Consider the following 25,164-nt stretch of genomic DNA (forward strand, 5'->3'; position numbering starts at 1 on the left):
ACTGGAGATGCTAGGACCTTCGATGTGCAGCGCATGTGCTCTAGTCACTACACTTCAGTGTCTCTTTCCAACCATTCCACATTACAGCTTGCAGCAGCCGCACCTCTATAGGAGGGGTCACTAACCTTTTGGAGCCTATGGGCACCTCTGGAATTCTGCCATGGGATGGTGGGCGCAGTCACAAAATGGCTGCTGCCGGAGGCAGAGCCGACCACACACAACAAGGGGAAACAAGATTAATTTTTTAAAAATACCCTGGGAAAGAGGCATGAGAAAGAATAAAGCCAACACTGTGGTGGTAGCTGCTGTGGAAACAATGTTATTTTAAACAGCCAAATCAAAAGCGATGCTGGGCAACAAAAGTCCCACGGGGCCACACCCACTTTCTAAAAACACTTGGTGGGCACCAGGAAAGGTGTCGGCAGGCATCATGGTGCCCATGGGGACTCCTGTTGTATATCCTCAGGAGAAGACAATCTTCTTTTATGTTACCAGCAAAGATGGAAATGGGTTGCCTTTGCACATGTTTCTGCCCTTTATGTATTTTTTTTTATTTAGGAATGTAAAGGGTATGTTCAAAGTGTCGCACAGTGAGGTCTGCAATCCAGGCTGCAAGGAGTGCATCACCCCTGTTCTGCCTTTCTTCCTGAGAGGAAAGCACAGTTACCTGTATGGGTTTGGGGGAATTTTGTCTGTCGGGTTGAATACACTTCATGCTGAGGATGGTTCTGAACCAACGATGCATCAGTCATACAAAGACACACATGTGACAAGGTAACAGGAGGAAAGCCCAAGCCGAAGAGAATCTCCCAGTCCAGCGTCATTCCCTGCCTTCCCCCACCACCACCACAAGAAAACACTCTCAGGCAGTTACCTTTTTGTTTACTGACTTTCCTTACTGTCATGGCAGCCTGTCGTTTCTGGTTTTCAGAAATTTCAAAGCCTGGGGAGGGAAAGGGAAAAATCAACACACCAGAGAGGTCGACACTTTGCTCCTTGTTACCCTCACCTGATCAAAATTCCCAGGATTCTTTGGGGAGGAGCTACATCACACAAACTGCAATGAAACTGACAGAAGGTGGTAGGGTAACTATCCCTTCAATCGCCACCCAAGCCCACTATCAGTAAGGAGGAGTTTACCCATCAGTCAATGTGTCAAATTAGCTTCCCTGGCTAAAGCTCCACCAATGAGTTCTCCAAAGAGAGAGAGAGAGAGAGAGAGAGAGAGAGAGAGAGAGAGAGGAACACATTTCTTACTTCTTTATTCTGGATTCATAAGGACCCTGGCTGGCAGAGGTATCACTAACACAAACTTCCTGCCTCAGTTGAGACCTGTGGGCCGTACCTATTTTCTCATCTTCTTGTACCATCTTCCTCTCTTCCCGGAAAGCTCTCAGCCACCGCAGTTTCTCCTCCAGCTTCTTGGCAAAAAATAAGTGAATTTCCTCTGTCTCCTTGTTGTGAAGTTTGAAGGCGTTCTTCATGCTCACGTTGAAGTCATCATCCCTCCCGTCTTCTATATTCACGACTTCATACCGATCCATGTCAATGCGCCCTTTGTAGTACAGGATATCTCTTCTTATTAGATCCTACGGAGAAAGAAAAGAGAGATTTAAACCTTAATTTACATCCTCAAAAGCAATTGAAGACTGGGATATAGACGGCCATTATTGAAGGTGGTAAAGTCTTTGGTTGCTGAATGTCTTGGCCATGTAACCTTGATCAAGACTAGTGAGAAGTGGACAGAACAGGAAGGTCCTGAAGTGTACCAGAGGCTTGCAGCCAGAGGTCTGGCTGCTGAATGCAAACCAGTGGCCTTTTATACACAGCTGTTTCACTTGCCGTCACCCCTCAGACTACTTTGGGTCTTTGTGTTGATCATGCATGCCGTTTCCGACTGTCAGAGGTTGCCTCGCTTTCCCCTTCCTTTCCCCACGTTTTGTCTGTGTTTTCAAATTTGAAATAAAACAGGTACCTGAAAACGCAAGCAAAACGTGGGGAAAGGCAGGGGGAGAGTGAGGTGACCTCTGACAGTCGAAATGGCATGCATAATCAACACAAAGATCTGAAGTCATCGGAGGCAAGTGAAACAGACATGCATAAAAGACACTTGTGAACCAAATCTGATGTTAAATCAAAATGGCTTTTTCACCTCCATGGTGCCTATCTACATGCACCTGTTCTTCCTCCCAACTTTGCTCTCAGCTCCTCCCTTTTCCCAGACCTCTTCTAATCTTGTTTTCCTTGACTCCAGCTTCTGCTTCTCTTTTCCTGGGATCTTCGCAACCAGTCAGATAGGCCAGATTCAGAGGTCCTTCAAACAGGTAGCAAACCGAGCCATTCACTACCAGTCTTCATTGCCAGAAGGATCACTACAAAAGCTCTTAGTGCATCACAGGACAGGGATGCACGCTTCTGCTCACTCTGAATTCTTGGAGGCTCTCTGTTTTCCAGAAGGAGGCCTGAGAAGAGAGCAGGACTTCTGGCCTTGCAATCTCTCTTAAATGATCAAGCTTGGCACCATCCAACTCATGCAGACATATCACTACGTACATTTAGAAGAAGAGTTGGCTTTTATATGCCGACTATCTCTACCACTTAAGGGAGACTCAAACTGGCTTACAATCACCTTCCCTTTCCCTCCCCACAACAAACACCCTGTGAGGTAGGTGGGGCTGAGAGAGCTCTAACAGAGCTGTAACTTGCCCAAGGTCACCCAGCCGGCTTCGTGTGTAGGAGTGAGGAAACAAATCCAGTTCACCAGATCAGCCTCTGCCGCTCTTGTGGAGGAGTGGGGAATCAAACCCGGTTCTCCAGATCAGACTCCACTGCTCCAAACCACTGCTCTTAACCACTACACCACGCTGGCTAATAATGTATGTGAAAATCCCCAACTCCAGAGGAAATTGTAAAAATAATATTTGTGGAAGGACAAATTCTGAGAGCAGACGTCCCCAACCTTTCTGAGCCAGTGGGCACCTCCGGAATTCTGACATGGGGTGCTGCACACAACTACAAAATGGTAGTTTGGTGGACAACAGGAAATGTGTCCATGGGCACCGTGATGGGGGATCCCTGTCCTAGAACAACAGGATGTTGTTGAGATAGATTTGAGTCCAGTAGCACCTTCAAGACCAAGAAAATTTTCAGGGTATTACCTTTCCAAAGTCAAAGCTCCCTTTGTCAAATAAGGATGTTGTTGATCTCACACAAACTCCCCCCCTTCTCTTTACCCCTTCAGCTGTTTTACAACTATGTGACTGAGTTAAATCGTGGGGTGAGCTTGTCTATCACTTGAGCTGCAGCCCCAGAGCCAGATCACTTCAGGATACAATGGTTCCATATTAACATACCACACCCTCATTAGCACATTACCTTTGATACTTTTTGCAGGACAATGATTCAGCTCAAACCCAACCCCTTTCTGACTATATATTACTCTTCCTACACACTTGACACTGAGAGACACTGTCCTTCAGTGTTACTCCTCTGAAGATGCCTGCCACAGCTGCTGGCGAAACGTCAGGAAAGAAAATACCAAGACCACGGTTACACAGCCCGGATAACCTACAAGAACCAACTTCCCTTCCTGGCTCGGAAAGCCTTGTGCTGATTCCTTGGCTCCACCAGCTTTTTCACCCACTTTTTGACCTGCACTTTTCTCCTCTGCCTGGACTACATTTTGGGAATTTTCCTCAGCTTGCCTCACTAACACACCATTTCATTTTGCCCCATGGTCAATTGTCAGCCACAGGACTAGGCTAAATTAAATCTGCACCTGTGAAGATCCAAGTTCTTAAGCTCTTCCTCTCTGAACCTGATGGGGGGGGGGGAGCAAGGATAGCTTCATTGTGGGACAACCATCGCTCGCTGTTCATTTCTTAGACATGAGGCGTTTTCTTTTTGAACCCCTACATATACCAAGCACCCTGCCCTGGATGGCCCAGGCTAGCCCAATCTAAGCAGGAAGCTATGTAGGGGTGGCCCTGATTAGTCTTTGGATGGGAAACCACCAAGGAAGTCCAGGGCTGTTACAGGGAGGCAGACAATGGCAAACCATCTCTGGTGGTCTCTTCCCTTGAAAACCCTATGGGGTTGCCATAAATTGGCTTTGACTTGACAGCACTTTCCACTACCACCACACGTACCAAGCAGCAAGCTATACATCTGGCACAGTTTAGCACCCATCCTTAGTCTGGATGGTGCTGTCTGCCAAATTTCCTCCATCTGGGCCATGAACCAGGCTGGTGGTTGCTCATTCCAGGTGGAGGAAGGGGCAACTCATCATGAACATTTGTAGGGATGTTGCACTGAACAGTTTGATCAAAGAATGAAAATGCAGATGTTGGCCAGCATTCTTAAAGAGGTACTTCTCCGCTCCCCATCCACTTCACAAGGTATACTGATAATGATATAAGTCTTTATTTTATTGTTAAGGCTCCTTAACTGTTTCGAGAGAATTAACTTCTGAATAGCATCAATGTGGCCAAAAAGATCCCACAACAGACATCAATGACCTGGCCCAGAAAAACCCTTGTACAGGGTTGGACCCCACGGATCTGGTTCCACCAGCCTGATCCCTTTGAAATGGAGATGCTGGTGACTGAACTTGGGGCCTTCTGCATACAAAGCAGAGGATCATATCAATGAGCCGTAGATCCTCCCACTAGGTGATACAGCTGGTGGTTTACTAACCTACAGGGATCTCATGGGACCCAATCAGCTGAACTAAAGAAGCATCATATAGTGTGGGCAGGCTATTGTTACAGTCACTGAGCAATGCAAGGGGAATTGCTGTTCGAGAACTACTGTAATTGGAATGCCATTCTGAGCAGCGGATGAAGGAAATGAGGCCTTGGTGTGAGGAAATCCAGAGGTAACCTTCAAAAACAGGACAGCTGTTTAAAAAGCCATCTGAGCAGTGACCCTTATACTGACATGACAGCACTGTGTAGCAACAACAAAAAAAAGGGGGGGGGAACCTTAACCCTAAAAAACTAGAATAAGGTACCCAAAAGGTAAGGAAACACAAAGTTAGCGTACATATAAACAACTTGTATGTAGCCCTGTTCTAGCCTCTATGTATCTGTGCTGAACATGCCAAATAAACATAAAAACACAAAATTACAACAGTGTGACCATACACCCAAACAATATCACAGCTCAGACCATATGCGTTTCGGCTGTGAAGCCTTTTTTGGTGGTCCGAATAATGCAATAGAATACAATATATCAAGATATATTGATGACTGGATACTGTGAAAGGAATACTTCTATAGGAGCCTAAGATTATAAAGGCAACTATGGATGAAATATACATAAATAAATGTTAGACTTTACAATTTACAAATTACTCAATCTAAGGATTGCAATCTTTTTATACATTCATGCACTTTCAAAAGGGCGTAGAATTATTCGGACCACTGAAGAAGGCTTCGCAGCTGAAGCACGTATGGTCTGAGCTGTGATATTGGTTGGGTATATAGTCACTGTTGTAATTTTGTGTTTTTATGTTTATTTGGCATGTTCAGCACAGATACATAGAGGCTAGAACAGGGCTACATACAAGCTGTTTATGTTTATATTAATTTTGTGTTTGTATTAAATTTATTATATATTATTCACAAAATCACTTGTATCAATATTAGCCCATGATTTCATGTTGATTCCTTACCTTTTGGGTACCTTATTGAGAGCACTGTGTGCCAACATTTTTTAAAAATGTACATGCAACGGTCCAGCAGCACCTTAGAGACCAACAAGATATTCAGGGAATAAGCTTTTGAGTTTTGACTCTCAAATCTAACTGTTCTACTGCAGACCAATACGGCTATCCTCTGAAATTATACAAGTTATCCAAACACGACATTTTGGGCAGACTCTGTCTTCAGTGCTGATGCTGCTAGAACCAAGTACCTCAGGCAGAAACCTGGCTGTCCAGTCATTAAGGCCATTTATGCATGGCTGTTTCCTCACGGTCACCCTGCCAACTTCTTCAGGGCTTTGCCTTGATTATGCATGCATTTTCCAATTGTCACAGGTCACCTTGCTCTCCCCGCACATTTCCCTGCATTTTGCACGAGTTTTCTGCATGTTGACTAAACAGTTATCCAGAAAACTTGGGCAAAATGCACGGAAATGTTAAGGGAGAGCCAGGTGACCTCTGGCGGTCACCAGTTTAAGTTCTTGATGCCTTGGAACCAGGGGTTCAATAAATCAGTTTTTTTTCCCGGCCTTCTAAAGAACTGTAAACAGTTTAAGTTCTTGATGCCTTGGAACCAGGGGTTCAATAAATCAGTTTTTCCCCCCGGCCTTCTAAAGAACTGTAAACAGTTTAAGTTCTTGATGCCTTGGAACCAGGGGTTCAATAAATCAGTTTTTTTTCCCGGCCTTCTAAAGAACTGTAAACATGGGGCTGCTGAGCATCTGCAGGCCACAGTGTGTGGGTTGAACACATGAAGCTGCCTTATTCTGAATTAGACCAGTGGTCCATCAAGGTCACTATTGTCTTCTCAGACTAGCAGCAGCTCTCCAGGGTCTCAGGAAGAGGTCTTTCACATCACCCACTACTTGATCCATTCAACTGGAGGTGCTGGGGAGGGGCTGTTGCTCAGTGGTAGAGCATCTGCTTGGCATGCAGAAGGTCCCAGGTTCAATCCTCGGCCTCTCCAGTTAAAGGGACTAGGCAAATACGTGATGTGAAAGACCCCTGCCCGAGACCCTGGAGAGCCGCTGCCAGTCTGAGGAGACAATACTGACTTTGATTGACCAAGGGTCTGATTCAGTATAAGGCAGCTTCATGTGTTCATGTGAACCTGAGACCTTCTGCATGCCAAGCAGATACTCTACCACTGAGCCACAGCCCCTCCCCTAATTCCAGGCTGTATTTGGCTTGGTGGGTCACAAGTTGTGCAGGTCTGCCTTCTACTTGCCAGTTTGTGTTCATGTCCCAGAAGGAAACAGTAATTTTGTATATGTTGCTTTATTCATAGCAAAACACTGTAGAAATGCTGCTGTTTAATGTACCACATGACTTAGCCTACTTATTAGCTGTTGATTAGATCTGTTTGGGGAGAGCTTGAAGTAAATTGACCTTTAACGTTTGTTTTTTCCAGTGAAAAAAAATCAAATCCAGTCTCTGGCAAAACATTTTGTCTAGGTGGTCCTTTCCCTCTGCACCCGTGCTATACAGCCATCCAATAGATTATTTAGAAGATTGTGATAAAACACACAAAACTGTTGGGTTTGTTTGCATCACATCTACAAGCTGCTACTAAGATATAATGCTTGGAAACGGAAAGCTGATATTTTATCTCTGAGTTCAATGAGAGGAGATGTTGGGAGCGCTTTCCTGGGTTTGGGTGGCATTTTAAGAACTGCAGCCACATATGGCTGTGATTTAGATCAAGATTGTGCAGAAAGGAGACGGAGGGTTTAATCCTTCCATCTCCGCTGCCTTGAAAGGGAAAAGGTAGGCTTTGATAAACAAAATCATATAGCAGGTGCAGTCATACTACCCAAGCACAGACACATCCAGCGTCCTGAAAATCTCAGCTTTAAGTAAACCCTTAAAAAAAAATCCCAGTTTCTACCTCAGGATTTTGGAACTGTAAATTTGGAATTCTGTGGGTGGTGTTTGGTGAAATCTTGGAAACCAGTGGGAGTAAAATTGCCTTTCCAGTGGCTGAGGGGGGGATTTGAATTCAGCGCCAGATGTTGCTCTTTGTTTCTCCCTGTTATTGGCTGAATCAGAATGGATGATGTCTCCTTGCAGGTCACAAAATTCACCTTTTCTTTACACGGAATTTGGGCTATGCAAAGAGCATCCTCAGTCCTGGCCTTACGTAATTGAAGTATAATCACATCTGTGGTAAGCAGAATAATAGTGTATCCAAAGAGACATCTATTTTTTGTGTTTACTTATGGAGACGTAGGTTCATACCAAATCTGACCATTGGTCTGTCAAGCTCAGTACAGTCTACTCTAAAAAGCAAGAGCTCTTCAGAGTTCCAGGCTGAGAAGGGTCCTTCTCAATGCTACCTGAAATCCTTCAACCAAAGAAGCAAGGGATTAAACTTGGGTCACTTCTATGTGCAAATCATGTGCTCTGCCATTGAGCCATAGCCCTTCTCCTCTAGTTAAAAACAGTTGACCTAAAATGGGATTAAGTCTGTCGTGCAGGTACATTAGATAAGCAAGCATGTCAGACCAATCTGGTTATATGATTGTAAATTCAGTATACTCCAGATTTCTCCAGATTTGCCTGAAGACAAACTTGAGAATAATCTTGGCTTGAAGCCATGGTGCCCCAAAAGAATCTGGTAATCCAAGGGTATAAACCCTTGATGCAGATGGATATTGCTCCCCGTAGAACTGGGCTGGGATGAGAGAAAAGGCTCCCTGTGCCCCTTCTCAAGAGAGTGACTATCCCAAGGTACCAGACAGACCAGAATGAGGGTAGTCATCAAGCAGCCAAATTCTTTAGCCTTTCTCAGTGGTTTCTAGACTCAAAAGGAAGACCCTTAAGACCCTCAAATGTAACTTGCCACAGGTAAAAGAAATAGCAGTGGGAGACAATAACAGCTTCCCACAGAGAATCTCTCTTCGCACCAAAAGACCTTGGGCTCCTCCTCTTCAGCAGCACCATGCACCATCACCCAAAAGCCACGTCCACTGTTGCAGAATGTAGAAGGGAAGTATTCTGGATTGGAACGCCAGGCCACAGAAGAATCGGAGACCTTTTATGCATGGCTGTTTCCCTCACTGTCACCCTTCCAGCGACTTTGGCCCGTTGTTTTGATTATGCCTGCCGTTTCCAACCGTCAGAGGTCACCTCACTCTCCCTGCTCGTTTCCGCACATTTTTGCTTGTGTTTTCAGGGAGCTGTTTTATCACAAATTTGAAAATGCAGTCAAAACACGCATGGAGAGAGCGAGGTAATCTCTGACAGTCAGAAACGGCATGCATAATCAAAACAAAGACCTGAAGTCGGAAGGGTGACCACAAGCGAAACAGCCATGCATAAAAGGCCTTACAGTCAGGTCCCAATAGATTTGCTTACAGGCCAGCTTCAGAGCGGAGCAGATCAGCACCCTGGAGAGCTACTTCAAGCAGCATCATGGCAATGCAGGATGGCATAACTGACCTGAGAAATGCAGCTTTCCGAAATGGAGAAGACCTACTTCCAGAAGTGGTGAATTAAGCTAAAGCTGCAGAGACAGACCACATTCCTTTTATGCAACTGTTTCCAGCATCCTCTTTTTTGGAAGTCTGCCCTTGATATCCTGATGGATGCAGTCTTCTCTCTCTGTCCTAGATCTCTCCCTTTCCACCCTCTGCATCTGTAGCTGCCCTTTTCTGATAATTCCATTTAGGTGTCTCATCACCATTTTAGATTTCGTATGGGTGAGCTGAACCCCCACCCCCCACCCCGAGTGCTTTCTTTTCCTTGGTTATTCTTCATAACCCATATGCGACATCACTCCCCACCCTTTCAACCAGGAATGAAGCTTGGGCTTTCTCTCTAAGTGCTCATTTGTGCTCCCCCCATATTCAGTTTATTTCCAAAACATGGTGCGAACGATGGTGAAACTGAGCCCTTCTTTTCTAGCCCCTCACTTAAAACTGTGCTCCATTTACTTAAAACTTTACACTTCTGCCCAGAGCTCTACTGCCAAAACCATGCGGCCCCTCACTCAGTTCGCACGATCCCCTTCCTCAGTTCCCTTCACCGGCTTCCCATCCCCTTCTGGATGCAGCACAAACTCTTTGGCCTTCCTTATAAAGCTCTTCAGAGCCAGGTCCTAAACCATCTTCCTTTTTTCCCATGATAGCTTTGTCTAGCTCTTCCAGTTCTAATCCACTCCACCATAACAAGTTTCCCTTCTTTCTGAAAGAACTCCGGCCATTTTACCTGCATGATGTTGTTTCCCTTTTCTTTTTCATCTTTCCTTTTAAAACAATGGGATAATCTTGTGTGCACTATTTTGGATTCCTTGGTGGACAGACAGCATACAAATGTGACAGACAAAAATGGGTGGGGTCACTTTTCCTGGAAAGTCTCTGAACTTGGTCCACAGTGACTCTTTCGTAATACAGACAAAAGCTTTTTTTTTCACACTGGCTCATCTCTGGAGACACTGAATTTTTATTACTCTCACATTCCAGTGCCAGCACCCCTCCCGCTCAGTATTCTTGGCAAAAGGTCAGAAAGAGGACAGCACCCCTTCCCCTCAGCCCCAATATTTGTGGCCACTTTGGATTCATCCAGTTACCCCAACTTCACGGCTGGCTTCTCTGCCTCTTCACTACACAGGCCTGCTTTGCTCGGCTTTCTTCCCTGCCTGATCAGTTTCCATCTCCCGAAGATGCTTCACTCACTGCCACTGAAACCCTCCCCCTTCCTTGGAGACCAGGCTGGTATGTTTTATTTTCCCTTTTCAGTTTTTCCTCCAGTAGGCAGGTGGCTTATCAGGGAAAGGGTTTGGGGTGCATTTCTAATGCATTTTTCTTTTCTGTAAATCTCCATTCTGCTCTGCAAATCACTTAACATATCTTGGTTTCTTGTCTGTTAAATAAATAAAATATTTTTTTCTCTTTAAGAAAGCTTATTTCCCCTCGTTTTTTTTTAGTCTTGGTCTGAATCTAGAACTTGGTATACACAGGGTTAAAGATCCCAAATATCTGGTGAAATACCCCCAAATACACATGTTTGCTCTGTGCCAGCAAGGCAACGCCTTGGCTCACTAAGGGACCTTCACATGTATAGCGATTTGGGTAATAGGTCTTGGTGGATGCTTTTATTCCTTTCTCCTTCTTACTCAGGAGAGGCATCACAGCACTCCTTGTGCAAATGTCAGACAATATGTATCTCAGTTTCACTGCAGGTGGACTGTGCTAGGCGATGGAGAAAAGCTGGCTCAGCTGCACATTTTCCCCTGCAAGAAGTGTCCAAGGTTTCTACCCTTTTGTGCTCTGAGACTCCACCTCTGCCACACAGTCTCATGTTCCTTTACTGCAAATGTGTCTAAAGTGTATTTTCTTCTCAAAACCATTGTGGTGGTTGGTACTGAGGCTGGCCCTACAAACACCTCCCTTGCGAGCTGGCCTTCCTTTCTGCAGACAGCTCTGCCAACCCCTCCCTTGCCTGAAAGGAGGTGTAAGGCTGGCAAGCAGGACTGGAATGCCTCCCTAGCTCAATAGGAATTCACTCCCTGGCTAGCACCATCCTTCTATGCATCCAAAGCATGTTATAGAATCACAGAATCATAGAGTTGAAAGGGACCATCAGGGTCATCTAGTCCAACCCCCTGCACAATGCAGGAAATGTTCTGCCCTTGTAGATCAGCTGCTTGTCTCAGGCATGCCAACAGGCAACAAAACAGGATGCAAGCCAAAATGGCAATGCACGGCAAGTGCTATGTTGGCCCTGTGTTTACCCTGAAGTCACTGCAAATACAACCAGCTGCCTGAGACATTTCAACACAGCCTCCCTTGTACATACGAACCACAGACGAGAATGAGTGAAACTGAATTCAATCAAGTCAAAGAGAATGGAATAATCTGAAGGGACCACCTCTTTGTCTGGCAAAGAGACAGGCTTCTAGACTGAACTTGAGACACCTTGAGAGGGGAGACCACTTTAGAATTTAATAAGCACTGACATGAAAGAGTGCCACGAAGAATGGGCATTATCCAAAGCCAATTAGTCAGAAGGAATAACTGCTTTCCTGTCGTGTGAGCTCCCTGGCAGTATGAAGGGTAACAACACTGGCTGTACCTTGCAGTCAGTGATGCCTCACATTTTTAAAGAGCTTAATCAAATACACAAAAGAGAAAACACGGCGAGAGCTTAAAATAGCACCACACGACTCTTTGCATCCACAGATGTCTAAATCCTTTACTGCTTTTGCTTTGCACGTTGAAAAATAAACTGTTATAATGTAACACGGAAACCCATAGACGAATGAGGCTATATAAAGAAAGGAAGTCATTTATTTTTATATTCATATATATTTTGTAATCAGTTGGATCCCACCAGGCGGTTCTGCTGGTGCTTTCCCCCATTGCAAGAGGCAGGGTTTAAAGCGCCAATTGTTACATCAGAAGCCTGCCTGGGCCATGGGAAAATGACATTATTAGTGGAATGGATTTGCAATAGCCGACCCAGTGCTTTCGGTTCCCTATCTTTTGCTACTTCTTTGGTAGACATTGTCTGTACTGTACATTGTCTATGTACAGTTTTCATGGGATACGATATTCATATGTGAGATGTACATCATTTGAATGCATAATATAATAAATAATATTTATTTCAGATATGTATTCCTCCTTTTTTTCATAAATGCACAACGCAGTTTACAATCAAACGCAGCAAGTACAATTAGGGCCATTTATGCAGGGCTGTTTTCCTGCGGTCACCCCCGCCAACTACTCTGGTGCTTCGTTTTGATTATGCATGCCTTTCCCACCCTCTAGATCACCTCACTCTCCCCTGCGTTTCCACATGTTTTGCCTGAGTTTTCTGGATTTTCGCTAAAACAGCATCTGGAAAACATGGGCAAAACGCACGGAAACTTGCGGGGAGAGCCAGGTGACCTCTGATGATTGGGAAAGGCCTGTATAATCAAAATGAAGCACCAGAGCAGGCAGTGAGGTGACCACAAGGGAAACAGCCCTATATAAATGGCCTTAGATCTTACATATAGTGTATAATGGTGATTTATTCATGTACCACTAATGCTGCAAAATGCCTATATTTTATGGGGAAAATTTGGTGCCAGGAAATGGAATACAGGGCAAAAATAAAGATCCCACAGGTTTGACTTGCTCAAAGTAGTAGCAAAACTGAAACGGGGATTTTCCTGGTTGAAGCAAAAGAGTTGAGAACTATCTAATCATCCCTAATTTTTACGTAATTTTGTAACCCACTTTGAGTTTGAGAGAGAGAGGCGACTGTAAGTACAGTAAATAAATAAATAAACAAATACACCTGATCCTCTCCTTCCTCACAGTACACTTTATTAGTTGTATTGAAGGATTCTAGAGCAGATCCTGGATCTCACTCTCACACAAACATGCTCCCTTCCACCACACATTTAGGTAACAGCTGAGATTTTTCTTTCTTGGTTCTGTGCTCAGTGCTGCCACCAGTCGCTGACTGAAGGCCTTGATATGCAACCTGGGGATTATAACCCTTGATTCTTTAAATCAATCAGTACATCAAGAATTGAAGGGAGTTAACCCTTAGCAAGGCTGCAAGTCTTTCTTCTCTTCCTGTGCAGAGAGTGTTCACGGCAACTGTTCTGGGTCATAAGAACATAAGAAAAGCCCTGCTGTTTCAGACCAAGGCCCATCAAGTCCAGCAGTCTGTTCACACAGTGGCCAACCAGGTGCTTCTAGGAAGCCCATGAGCAAGACGACTGCAGCAGCATTATCCTGCCTGTGTTGTATAGCACCTAATATAATAGGCATGCTCCTCTGACACTGGAGAGAATAGGTATGCATCCTGACTAGTATTCATTTTGACTAGTAGCCATGGATAGTCCATGTCCCCTCGTAAAGCATTTCAAGTTGGTAGCCATCACCACATCCTGGGGCAGGGAGTTCCATAGAATCATAGAATTGGAAGGGACCACCAGGGTTATCGAGTCCAAACCCCTGCACAATGCAGGAAATTCCACACTATCTCCCCCGCACAACTCGGCACCATCCTCTATATGACAGCCCTTCAAGTACTTGAAGATGGTTATCATGCCACCTCTCAGTATTCTCCTCTTCAGGCTAAACTCCTTCAACCTTTCCTCATAGGACTTGGTCTCCAGACCCCTCACCATCTTTGTTGCCCTCCTCTGGACAAGTTCCAGCTTGTCTACATCCTTCTTAAATTGCGGTGCCCAAAACTGAACACAATACTCTAGGTGAGGTCTAACCAGAGCAGAGTAAAGCGATACCATCACTTCGCATGATCTGAACACTATACTTTTGTTGATACAGCCCAAGATCGCAATTGCCTTTTAGCTTTTTTTACCACATCACACTGCTGACTCATGTTCAGTGTTTGGTCTACTAAGACCCCAAGATTTTTTTCGCCCACACTACTGCTGAGATAAATCTCCTCCATCCTATAATTATGCATTTGATTTTAGATAAAACAGGTCCCTTGAATTGCCGATTTTATGCATGGCTGTTTCACTCGTCATCACCCCTCCAATGATTTCGGGTCTTTGTTTGGATTATGCATTCCATTTCTACCCATTAGAGGTCGCCTCTCTCTCCCCCTGTGTTTCCCCGCCTTTTGCCCATGTTTCGAGGGACCTGTTTTATCTTGAATTTGAAAACATGAGCGAAATGCGGGGAAACACAGGGGGAGAGCGAGGTGACCTCTGATGGTCGGAAATGGCATGCATAATCCAAACAAAGATGTGAAGTCATAGGAGGGGTGATGGCGAGTGATATAGTCATGCATAAAAGGACATGAATACATCCCACTCAGCTGAAAAGGACAGGGCACGTTTTCTCCAGGTTGTTAGCAACTCTACTCTTGCTATTGCTTTTCAGGGTGTTTTGGGGGAGGGGTGAGAATCTAACCTTGATCTGTAAGTAAGCCTTGCCTGCAAACAGAAGTGATCAGAGTGAATTTCACTACCTTTTTGCAGAGAACCATCTGGTGGTCAAAGAGGAAGAAGACGCGCTGTTGGCTTCGTCCGTAAGGCTGATAAATCCAGGACATCTCCCCTGTGTAGATCAGCTCAGAGCTGCGATCCAATATGTCATCCCCCTGTGGGACATGGGGAAGAAGGAGGAATATGTAATCATGCCACACAAAATTGAAAGTCCCAGGCAAGTCCTGTATTACGGCCCAGATGTGGAGAACAATGCTAGCAACAGGAAAAACCCCTCTGAACAAGAGCAGTTGGAAATCTAGTAGGGGGCTCAAAGATTCTTCCTAAACTCTGTACATGTATTTTCCTAGAGCTGAAATTTAAATATTCTGATTCTGATTCTAAAATGGACAATTTTGAATGCAAAATTCTAAGTATGAAATTCTGAATGTGAACATTCTCTCCAAAATGGGAAATCAATACGCTTTAGATTTAGTTTTACTTCAGCAGACATCCCATGCAAGATTTCCAATGCTATCATTTTCCAGATGTTGTTTCATGTAATCTGTCAAATGCCATAACAGGAGATATAGAACTGCTAAATATTAGTGCCTACCAACCATCTCATATTGTCAGATATTAACTTCCAGTGATTTTCAGCTATCAGAAACTGTCATACATCAAATGCCAAAAGATCTCCAAGACATCAACAAGTCAGCAAACATATAGATCAAGAGAATTTTCAAGATTTTAACTCATATAGGAGAATTTCAGCACCAAAATTCCTAATCTGATATAATATTTTCTACAAATTTTCCATCAAAATAATCACTCACTGGTACATAGTTTAGATGTTTCAGGCAATAAATTTTAGACAAAAATGTAAGAAGGTCTGCTGTACCCTTTAATCCTTGGGCGATCTTGCTTAGGTATCTGAAAGATGTGGAAAATACCTCTGATAGGGAATTTGTGCTGCATTTATCTACTGCTACAGTGTGTATTGTGTTCTCTTTTGGGGAAAAAAAGTCAGATCCCCCCTCACTCTTTGATAAAGTGGCTGAGAAGAGTTTGGTCAATTTCTTTCAGCAAAAAACATATCAGCTGACAATTCTGTGGGAAAATGGATTTTATTTATTGCTTATCATAATATGAGATTGCAGGATAATAGTCAACATTTTTTGACTTGTTATGAAGAATGTTATACATGTGGGGGGAATGCTTTAATTACAGAGACTATAAAAAATATTTTCCAGAATTCGGGGATATAACATTGTTTTCTTTGCATACATCACTGTGCATTACTTGCTTTGGGTTTATGATTTAAATACTATTTACAAATGGGATCTCTCACTTGAGGGAATTCAGCTACATCATAAACAAATGAGACAGGAGGAAACTTGAGACATTTAGACTGGGACTGCTCCACTTTTTCCTGAGGCAAGTGAAGGGATTCTGCATGCCAAGGACTGCAGGGCTTGAAACCGGGAGCCTCAGGTTCTGAGGTTGGGAGCTGCTGGGCTTCACAGCCTTCTTTTGACCAGCCAGGTCCAAGTTCAGAAGCACCTTAGAAACCTTAGTTTGAAAACAAGGCTTTTATTTAAATGTGAGGAAGCGGATGGTAGCTTTGGAGTCACTGATTCATATTGGGGGAAACAAAGCAATGATACACAGGGCTAAAGGTGAGCCCAAGGTGATGGAGAAATGAGTCCTTTTGGTCTCCAGATTCTATTCATGACTCCCTGAGGGAGAGACTCTCCCTTCTGGGGCTACCCCAAGTGGGAAACATTATCGAAGAAGAAGAAGAGTTGGTTTTTATATGCTGATTTTCTCTACCTTTTAAGGAGAATCAAACCAGCTTACAATCTCCTGCCCTTCCTCTCCCCACAACAAACACCTTGTCAGGTAGATGAGGCTGAGAGAGCTAGAAGAGAACTGTGACTGGCCCAAAGTCACCCAGCTGGCTTCATGTGTAGGAGCGGGGAAACCAATCTGGTTCACCAGATTAGAGTCCGCCTCTCATGAGAAGGAGTGGGGAATCAAACCTGATTCTCCAGGCTAGAGTCCACTGCTCCTAACCACTACACCATGCTGGCTCTCATGATTGCCGATTGTGTGTGTGTACGGAGGCCAGAGGGACTCTACGCTCCAAGCATCCTTTGCAGCCATGAAGGTTTCATTTTACGATTCCATGATCCAGACGACGTGTGCAGTGCAATTGCTTGCATGGGAAGAAATGAACCCCAAACATCCTATCTGAAAGACACGAGGACATTCAAGAAAGCAGGAGCGAAACCTCTCCCTGTTGGAGTAGGTTTTGCTGCAGTGGAAAACAATCACAGCTGGAGGGTGCCAATGGACTCTGACCCCATCAAGTCAGTTAACCAAATCCAAAATATGCAGTATCAAGCTTCCCAATTGACGGCTTCCAAGGGTGTGCCTGCAGGCACTCCAGGCTGGTTTACATTACAGGCTCAGAAGCAGCATCCTTGGTTGGCACGAGTGCCGCGTGAACAGCCCAGGGAGCATTATTGCTCAAAAGATGCAGCGGTGTGCCTCAAACTGTCAAGATGAATGCTGGAAGCTTGGGGGATGGTATGCCTATTTGTACAGAAGGAAGATTCAGGTCCACATCTCTCATATAAAAAGAAGCATTTTGTAAACTACCCTGAATATTCAGGCCTAATATTTCTTCCTCCAAAATCAATTCATATAAAGTCTCCTAGAGTTCCATAGCTTGGCCAGGAAAGCTCTGTTAATTACTTGGAGGCTGTAACTCCTCATGGAATGATTTATTTGTTTATATTTAATTCATTTGTACCCACCTTTCTCCCCATAAGGGACCCAAAGCAGGTTACATCTTCCTCCTCTCCTCCATTTTATCCTCACAACAACCCTGAGAGGCAGGTTAGGCTGAGAGTGTGACTGGCCCAAGGTCACCCAGCAAGCTTCCATGGCATGAGCGAGGATTTGTACCCAGGTCTCCAGATCCTAGTCCAACACTCTTAACCACCACTACACCACAATGGATCTCAGAACTTCACTCTATTCTTCTCTACTTGTCCCCAAATTCATAGGAATTTTTTAGACAATTATTACGGGACCCTCCAAAAGGTTGCTTGCTAGTGGTCTGAGTTCAGGTTCTAGACTATGGCAGGAGAAATTATACATCTCATTTATTCCTCTACTTCTACCCCTTTTAACAGTGGGAGACCTACATAGCAGACCTTCTAAAATATCTCTTTACCATATATTGTCATCAAGTATCTCATAACTAGCTGAGAGCTACATCTTGGCACAATTATTATGCTAAAACACAGCTTATTTATTTATTTACATTATTTATAGTCCATTTTTCTCACTGGGACTCAATGCAGATTACATAGAGTGAGTCAATAAAATCAACAGGATGGGACTTTCAACTAACAACAAAACAGGATTTGGGTTGTAGAACCAACCAGAAATATAAAAACAGAATTGAAGAAAAGCACACTAGTAGCATGCCACATGAAATGACCATCATCAGCCTTTATTGCTCATTGACAAAGTCTTAAGCATTAACATTGTACAAGGAAAACAGTTTTACAAAAACTGCCTGATCACATGAAATGAAGCAATATTACACACAGGATTAGGGTTGCCAGGTCCCTCTTCACTACCGGGGGAGGTTTTTGGGGCGGAGCCTGAGGAGGGTGGGGTTTGGGGAGGGGAGGGACTTCAATACCATAGAGTCCAATTGCCAAAGTGGCCATTTTCTCCAGGTGAACTGATCTTTATCGGCTGGAAATCAGTTGTAACAGCAGGAGATCTCCAGCTAGTACCTGGAGAAAATGGCAACCCTAAATAGGATCCAACGTAAGGCAAACTATACATGGTAGTACAGTCCCTAATAATTTATCTAAATAACTTTGTGAATCATTTTTATCAGAGGGTTGAAATTCGTTGTTCCATTAAGGCAGAACTAACACATGCCACCGGACACTTCCCCAGGGCAGGCCCAAGGATTTTTGGTGCCCTAAGGGGGGAAGCAACAGCTCCCCCTCCCCCAAGGAGTGGCAAGAAGCCACCCCCACCTGCATTGCGCCAAGAAGCACTGCACAGAAGCAGCTGACCATACTCCTGCCCTCCCACACACACCATAGCAGGGTGGTGGCAAAGAAGCACCCGCCCCCTCCTCTTGGGGGAAACAGTGAGGCAGGGCAATGCCTGCCTCCTTCCTTCCTAGGTGGGGTGTCAGGGCAAGCTGGAGGGAAGGAGGGCTGGGGGAGGGAAGGAGGGCTGGGCCCTGCCCCCCCCCATGGAGGGAAAGAGTAGGCCACCCACTGGGGGCAGGGGGGCATCTCCTGGGGCTGTTGCCTGCTGTGGCAGACCTGAATGCTGCGGGCGGAGGGGGAGCAGGTGGAGGGGGCAACAGGGCCCTCTGGCTGCCCCTGGACTATGCATATAGTACTAATCTAATTTTTCCTGCTGAGCTTCAAGTGTATTCTTTGGTTTTACTTTTGGCCTACCCTTCAGTCATCTTTTCCACAACATCTGGCCGTTTGGCAAGGCTCTCTGCAGCCTCTACTGGCACAGATGCTTTATAATGCTCTTCCAGTGACTGCTTAGGAGTCCAGGAAGGTTTACACACATGAGAGAGAGAGAGAGAGAGAGAGAGAGAGAGAGAGAGAGAGAGAGAGAGAGAGAGAGAGAGAGAGAGAGAGAGACAAAGGGCAAACACCTCCTAGGAAGACTCCTGCTCCCCCGCCCTGCTCTCTGCGGATTGAGGTTCAATGAGCCAATCTCTACGCTGCTGAGGAAGGCTGTCAGTCATCAGCGCCCCAAGCCCAGGCCTCGGGCATCAGCACCCTCCCTCTCTGTGCATAAGCAGGCAATGGAGACAAAGGATGTGAGGAGGGGTTAAGAGAAGGTAATGAAAGATCATGGCTGGAAGAAGAGGAGTGCAAGGATGAGAAATTGGCTGTAGCATTCACTGCTGTGCAGGACCAAGACGCTGGTGCAAAAAGCCACAGGAACACCCCCCCCCCCGCAAAGAGGCTGAGATACTTATTGCAAGAATCCTTTTCATTAGCCATGATCCAAAGCCTGCTGCCACTGGAGGAGGGGGAGAGGAAGGAGGGGGAAAAGAGACTCCCCTCTCTCAAATTTCAGTCCTGAACCTGCTTCGAGTCCTGGGGGGGGGGGGTCTGTGTCCTCAAGCTGCCTTCGCTGTGAGAAACAAGATGTTTGCAGCAACAGTCCCTTTTTTGTTCACAGAAACCTTTGGACTTAATAATGCAGCATTTTGTGGCAGCCAGCTCATGTATGTTACATAATTCAGGGCTCAGAGGCTGCCATTAGAGGATTCATAAATAACTGGAAGAAATCTGAGCTAGAAAAGATTTAAAAGGACAGCGCCAATGATATTTACGTACCATTATTCATCTTTCAGTGAATTTAATATCGTTATAAAGTATGGGGGGGGGGGAAGACACCTTAGAGAATGCAAGCTAGTCAAAGGATCTCATTTTGATTAGACAAAACTCCGCTGATTTAGACAGGGCAAGCTTCAAAGCTGCTTTTCAGACAGAACTGGCTGAGATTAAAGGTAGCTCTATTACTTACATCTCATGCAAGGCTGGCCGGCAGCAGAACTACTGTAATAACAGGAGACAGAAGAGGGTCCGAGAGCACGGCTGAGACACAGCGCTTATTACTGGCCACAGAAAGCTAATCAACAGGGGAGTCCAGATAAGCGAGGCCTCTGGATGTGCCCTGCTGCTTTTGCAGGGGTTCTGACACTGATTGACTGAGCTGGTGCGGAGGCACAGAATGCTCTGTTGCTAGGGGACTAATACTAATACAGTCCAGATACTGTGAGGGAAGGGAAAGTTAGCAGTTTGGTTGGGATTAAAACCTCACATGGAAGCATGCAGAGTATGGGAAAGAAGTCCCAGGACACAGGGAAGAAGAAAAGTTGGTTTTTATACCCCACTTTTCTCTACCTTTTAAGGAGTCTCAAACTGGCTTATAATCTCCTTCCTCTCTTCTCTCCACAACAGACACCTTGTGAGGTAGATAGGGCTGAGAGAGTTTGGAGAGAACTGTGACTGGCCCAAGGTCACCCAGCAGGCTTCATGTGTAGGAGCAGGGAAACCAACCTGGTTCACATGATTAGAGTCCACTGCTCATGAGGAGTAGGGAATCAAACCCGGTTCTCCAGATTTGAGTCCACTGCTCCTAACCACTACACCATGCTGGCTCTCATGATTGCCGATTGTGTGTGTGTACGGAGGCCAGAGGGACTCTAGGCTCCAAGCATCCTTTGCAGCCATGATGGTTTCATTTTAAGATTCCGTGATCCAAACACGTGTGCAGTGCAATTGCTTGCATGGGAAGAAATGCAAGTAGAGTGAACTACATAACCAACCCCAAGCTTCCTATTTGAAAGGCATGAGGCCATTCAAGAAAGCAGGAGAGAAACCTACTTGTGGGGAATCAAACCCGGTTCTCCAGGTTAGAGTCCGCCACTTTTAACCACTACGCCATGCGGGAAGGACAAGGTCAGTGACAAGGAAGCAAAAGGACAGGTGCAGACTAGGTGAAGAAGGAAATGGAGGTGGGGAAGGAGGCTAGAGGAAAAGAGCAGGAGAGATAAAAATTAAAGCAAGAGGGGACAAACTGTAGCAGAGCTCTGTAGGAACCTTGCAGCAATTCCAGAGAGGCTGCATGCTGGGTGAGGGGGCAGGGCAAGAGGAGGGATAGTGAAATGGGTCAATATTCAGGTTGGTAAAGGAACACAAGAGGCCATGGTCTGAAAAGCAGAAATCCGCACTCGGTGATGGTAGCAGGAAAGGAGAAGCCCAAGTAAAAGCAGGACTTGGGCAAATCTAGAGCATGAGGGGGCCTGGCCTGCACTCCATTGGAAGAAGGGGAGTGGATGGGCAAGGGACAACTGTGGCTCTGGGGGCCAAGGGGCAGGCAGTCGCTGGGCCTTGGCTTCAGGCTCGGATGGAGGAATCGGGATATTGTGGCTTCTACAATCCATGCAGCCCTGCGTCAACTTGGCATCAGGGCCCAAGAGCAAGGAGGTTGAGGAGCTGAAATCCATATGTTGATTGGTTCTAACAAGGTACTTCCTTGGCTGCCGGCATCTAGTTTTTAACCAACATTAAAAATAATAATGTATAAAAGTCTGAAATTTGAAAAGCCAATACATTATCTGTATGGTACAAATTAAGTTATGCCCTTGTTGTTAAAAATGGATTACTGTGACTTCCTGTTCTTGAATTTTTCACTCCATCATCATCATTCCTTTATTGGCATAAACACATAATACACAAAGAGTACAAAAGGAATGGAGATATTAAAAAGGGCCCTTTATGGTATAGTTAAAAGACAGTTACATCAAATAGCGCTGTTTGTTGATACTGCCATCTAATTAACCGTTTAGAGGGCTTTTAAAACAAACTTTAAAAACTGTGCCACCGTCTCCAATATATGGAGCGAACAATTGTTCAATAAATAGGAAACGTTAAAAGAATCTGAGACTTACTGTCTATTAACAAACAGGGGGCTTAAAAGTTCGTTGCGAGATTCTGTGTAGAAAGTACAATAAAATAAGACATGAGCAACCGTTTCAATACAATTGTTGCCACAAGGGCAAAGCCTGTCAGACAGAGGGATTTTCTGAAATAATTTTTCACTCTTCATCTGAGAGAGACACAACAGGTTCAAGGTTCTTTAAAGCCCTAAATGGTCTGGGACCATCATACCTACGGGACCGCTTCAACCAATACATCCCCCAAAGAGCACTGTGCTCATCTGTAATAAGTCTACTGATGATCCCTGGCCCAAGAGATATCCGGCTGTCCTCAACCAGAGCCAGGGCTTTTTCAGTCCTGGCACCAGACTGGTGGAACTCTCTGTTAAGTGAGACCTGGGCCCTGTGGGACTTGATCCAGTTCCACAGGGCTACCAATTACTCAAACATCTGGTCAGATTGGTTCTAGCTGTAATACTGTAAAACATGATTAAACAAATTGGAAACCTCAGTTCATTGTTAATCTAATTGGTAATAGATATTGTCGAAGGCTTTCACGGTCAGAGTTCATTGGTTCTCGTAGGTTATCCGGGCTGGGTGACCGTGGTCTTGGTATTTTCTTTCCTGACGTTTCGCCAGCAGCTGTGGCAGGCATCTTCAGAGGAGTAACACTGAAGGACAGTGCCGGCCACAGCTGCTGGCGAAACGTCAGGAAAGAAAATACCAAGACCACGGTTACACAGCCCGGATAACCTACGAGAACCAATAATTGGTAATAGATTTTGTAAGTATTTTTCAAACATCTCTTTCAAGACTTATATAATGGGCTCTTAAATAGATAGAAACTAACCCATTATTATTCTATCTTTTCAGACAACCTATTCACATGCCTGGTTGGGTTTGAACCGTTTGTGTATGTATGTATGTATGTATGTATGTATGTATGTATTTCTGTAAATGTGTGCAGGCTAACATGGGTTTTAATTAACCACTGATGAAGGCCCAATAGCAGCTGACTTATGGTGACCCCAGCAAGGGGCTTTCACGGAAATTAAAAAGTAGAGGTGTTTTGCCATCCTTCCTCTGCAGAGTTTTCTCATCCAACGTACCGACCCCACTTAGCTGATGAAATTGGGCTATACCATTCCACATCTCCAGTGTAATATTTACAGGCTTGTAACGTAATGATTTTGTTAAGATCCAGCAACTTCAATGAGAATAGCACTATGAATGGTTAAACCCTCAATTTATTAATGAAGCAGTTATATTTAATTGACAGTAAAGGTCTTTGCAATACATTGGCAAATGATAATATATTTAAGTAGCCAAAAAGAAACAACCTAGGAAACATGCAGGAAAATGACATTTCAAACATTATGTCAAAATACCCAAAACCAGATAGAAGCAATTTTTAAAAAATAAATCCAAATATGTCTGCCACATGACAGGGCTGCCCTCTCCCCGCAGGGAGAACAGGCACTGCTGTAGCCAGGCATCCTCTTCAACAAATGCCCTCCAACTGCACTCCATACCTCTGTGGGGCTTCTCCACTTCACTAAGGAGCTAGTACTGCTCTTTGGAAGCAGTTAATACCAAAGCCAATGGATGAGGGGCCCTCTTGCACGGGGTCCCCAACCTTTTTGAGCCTGTGGGCACATTTGGAATTCTGACATGGCATGGTGGGCACAGCAACAAAATAGATGCTGCTGGAGGTGGAGCCAGCCACAATATGGCTGCCACAACAAGTCACACAGTGCAGATCCTTGTGCTGCGATGGCAGATGCTGCCAAAGCAAGACTGGAAAAAATCTGCAAAGCCAATCAAATCTCCAATAGTCAATCAGGAGCTTTGTTGGGCAAAAGCAACATTATTCACTTTGCAGTAAACATGCTTTATGGGTCTTCTGCTTATTTCAGACTTTTTAAAACCAGTTCTCTGTAGTCTTTATAGCCATTAGCAGCTTACTGTATGTTGTGACAAAACCATCCAATAAAATCTCATAAAAATAAATGGGGGCGGGGGAGGAGGAAAGGAAACCAAAATGGATTAGAATGAAAGTTCTGAGGGAGAAAAAAAAATCACTAGCTCGTTAATCTGTAAGCATCTCTTTTTTAATTTAACCTTCACCCCCATATTTAACCTTCAAACCCCAAGGTTAATGAAGGCCAGCTGTAAGTACTGAACTGACACACAAGATGAAGCTTGAAACTCCTGCCTGTTCTTCCATTTTTGCATTCATCCACGGGCATGAAACTGCAGTTTTAGGAAAATATATCTCCCAAAAGCAGATTTGTATTTGTATGGAGCCATTCAGACAGCAGAACTGCAAGCATTTAGTTGGTTCTGCTTTTGTGCTGCTAACAGACACTGGACATAAAGACATTAAGCAGGACGGGGGGGGGGCTCTCTCCCCCACTGCCTCTCCTGCTTTTTTCTGCCAAGACAGGGGGGCAGGGGGTTGGATTTTTATATTCTTTAGGCCATAGGCTACTTGAACGAACAAGAGGGCATCAGCTGGGGCTCTGGGGAACCTGAAGCGTGAAGTCCAAGAGCTCCGTTGGCCAAGTAAAACCAGATAAGGGAGGGCTCTAGGCAGAGGGAGGGGCTAAGAAAACCAGACCCCATTTTCTATGATGGTTGTGGCCACAGAAAGATCTTTGGTGATGGGCAAGATGGAAGGATGGGCAAGATAGAGCAGTGATGTGTTAGCTTTCTTGTTTATTTTTAACCTGTATTGTGTTTTGTGGCTCTGTGATCTGTCAACCATTTTGAACAGAAGCCTCCCCCCATAGAGAAGTGACATAGAAAAGCCTTAATTAAATAAGCAAAGTTCCTAGTAGTTATACCAGGGGCATCCAAACTGTTTGGTCCCAGAGCCACATTAAGATAAGCAAGGAGGGGAGGCGTCTGCCCCCATTTCTATATCGCATGTTTCCCTCCTGCTCTAGGTTCTGAGGAGGAGGAGGAGAAGAAGAGTTGGTTTTTATATGCCGACTTTCTCTACCACTTAAGTGAGAATCAAACCGGCTTACAATCTCCTTT

At 44.8% G+C, this 25,164-nt stretch overlaps 1 protein-coding gene across 2 annotated transcripts in view; it reads right to left on the minus strand.

Annotated features, from left to right (window-relative positions):
• The window catches only part of ARHGEF9 (Cdc42 guanine nucleotide exchange factor 9), a 182,099-nt gene that overhangs the window by 18,906 nt on the left and 138,029 nt on the right, over positions 1-25,164 (minus strand). For both annotated transcript variants that reach the window (XM_056859261.1, XM_056859260.1), the window contains exons 7-9: positions 14,648-14,779; positions 1,346-1,589; positions 875-943 (exon numbers count right to left, since the gene is read on the minus strand). In XM_056859261.1, the coding sequence (XP_056715239.1) occupies positions 875-943; positions 1,346-1,589; positions 14,648-14,779 (445 nt within the window). The remainder of the gene's footprint in view (positions 1-874; positions 944-1,345; positions 1,590-14,647; positions 14,780-25,164) is intronic.

Source organism: Euleptes europaea, chromosome 13 (genome assembly GCF_029931775.1).
Source record: "Euleptes europaea isolate rEulEur1 chromosome 13, rEulEur1.hap1, whole genome shotgun sequence".
Classification (NCBI taxonomy): Eukaryota; Metazoa; Chordata; class Lepidosauria; order Squamata; family Sphaerodactylidae; genus Euleptes; species Euleptes europaea.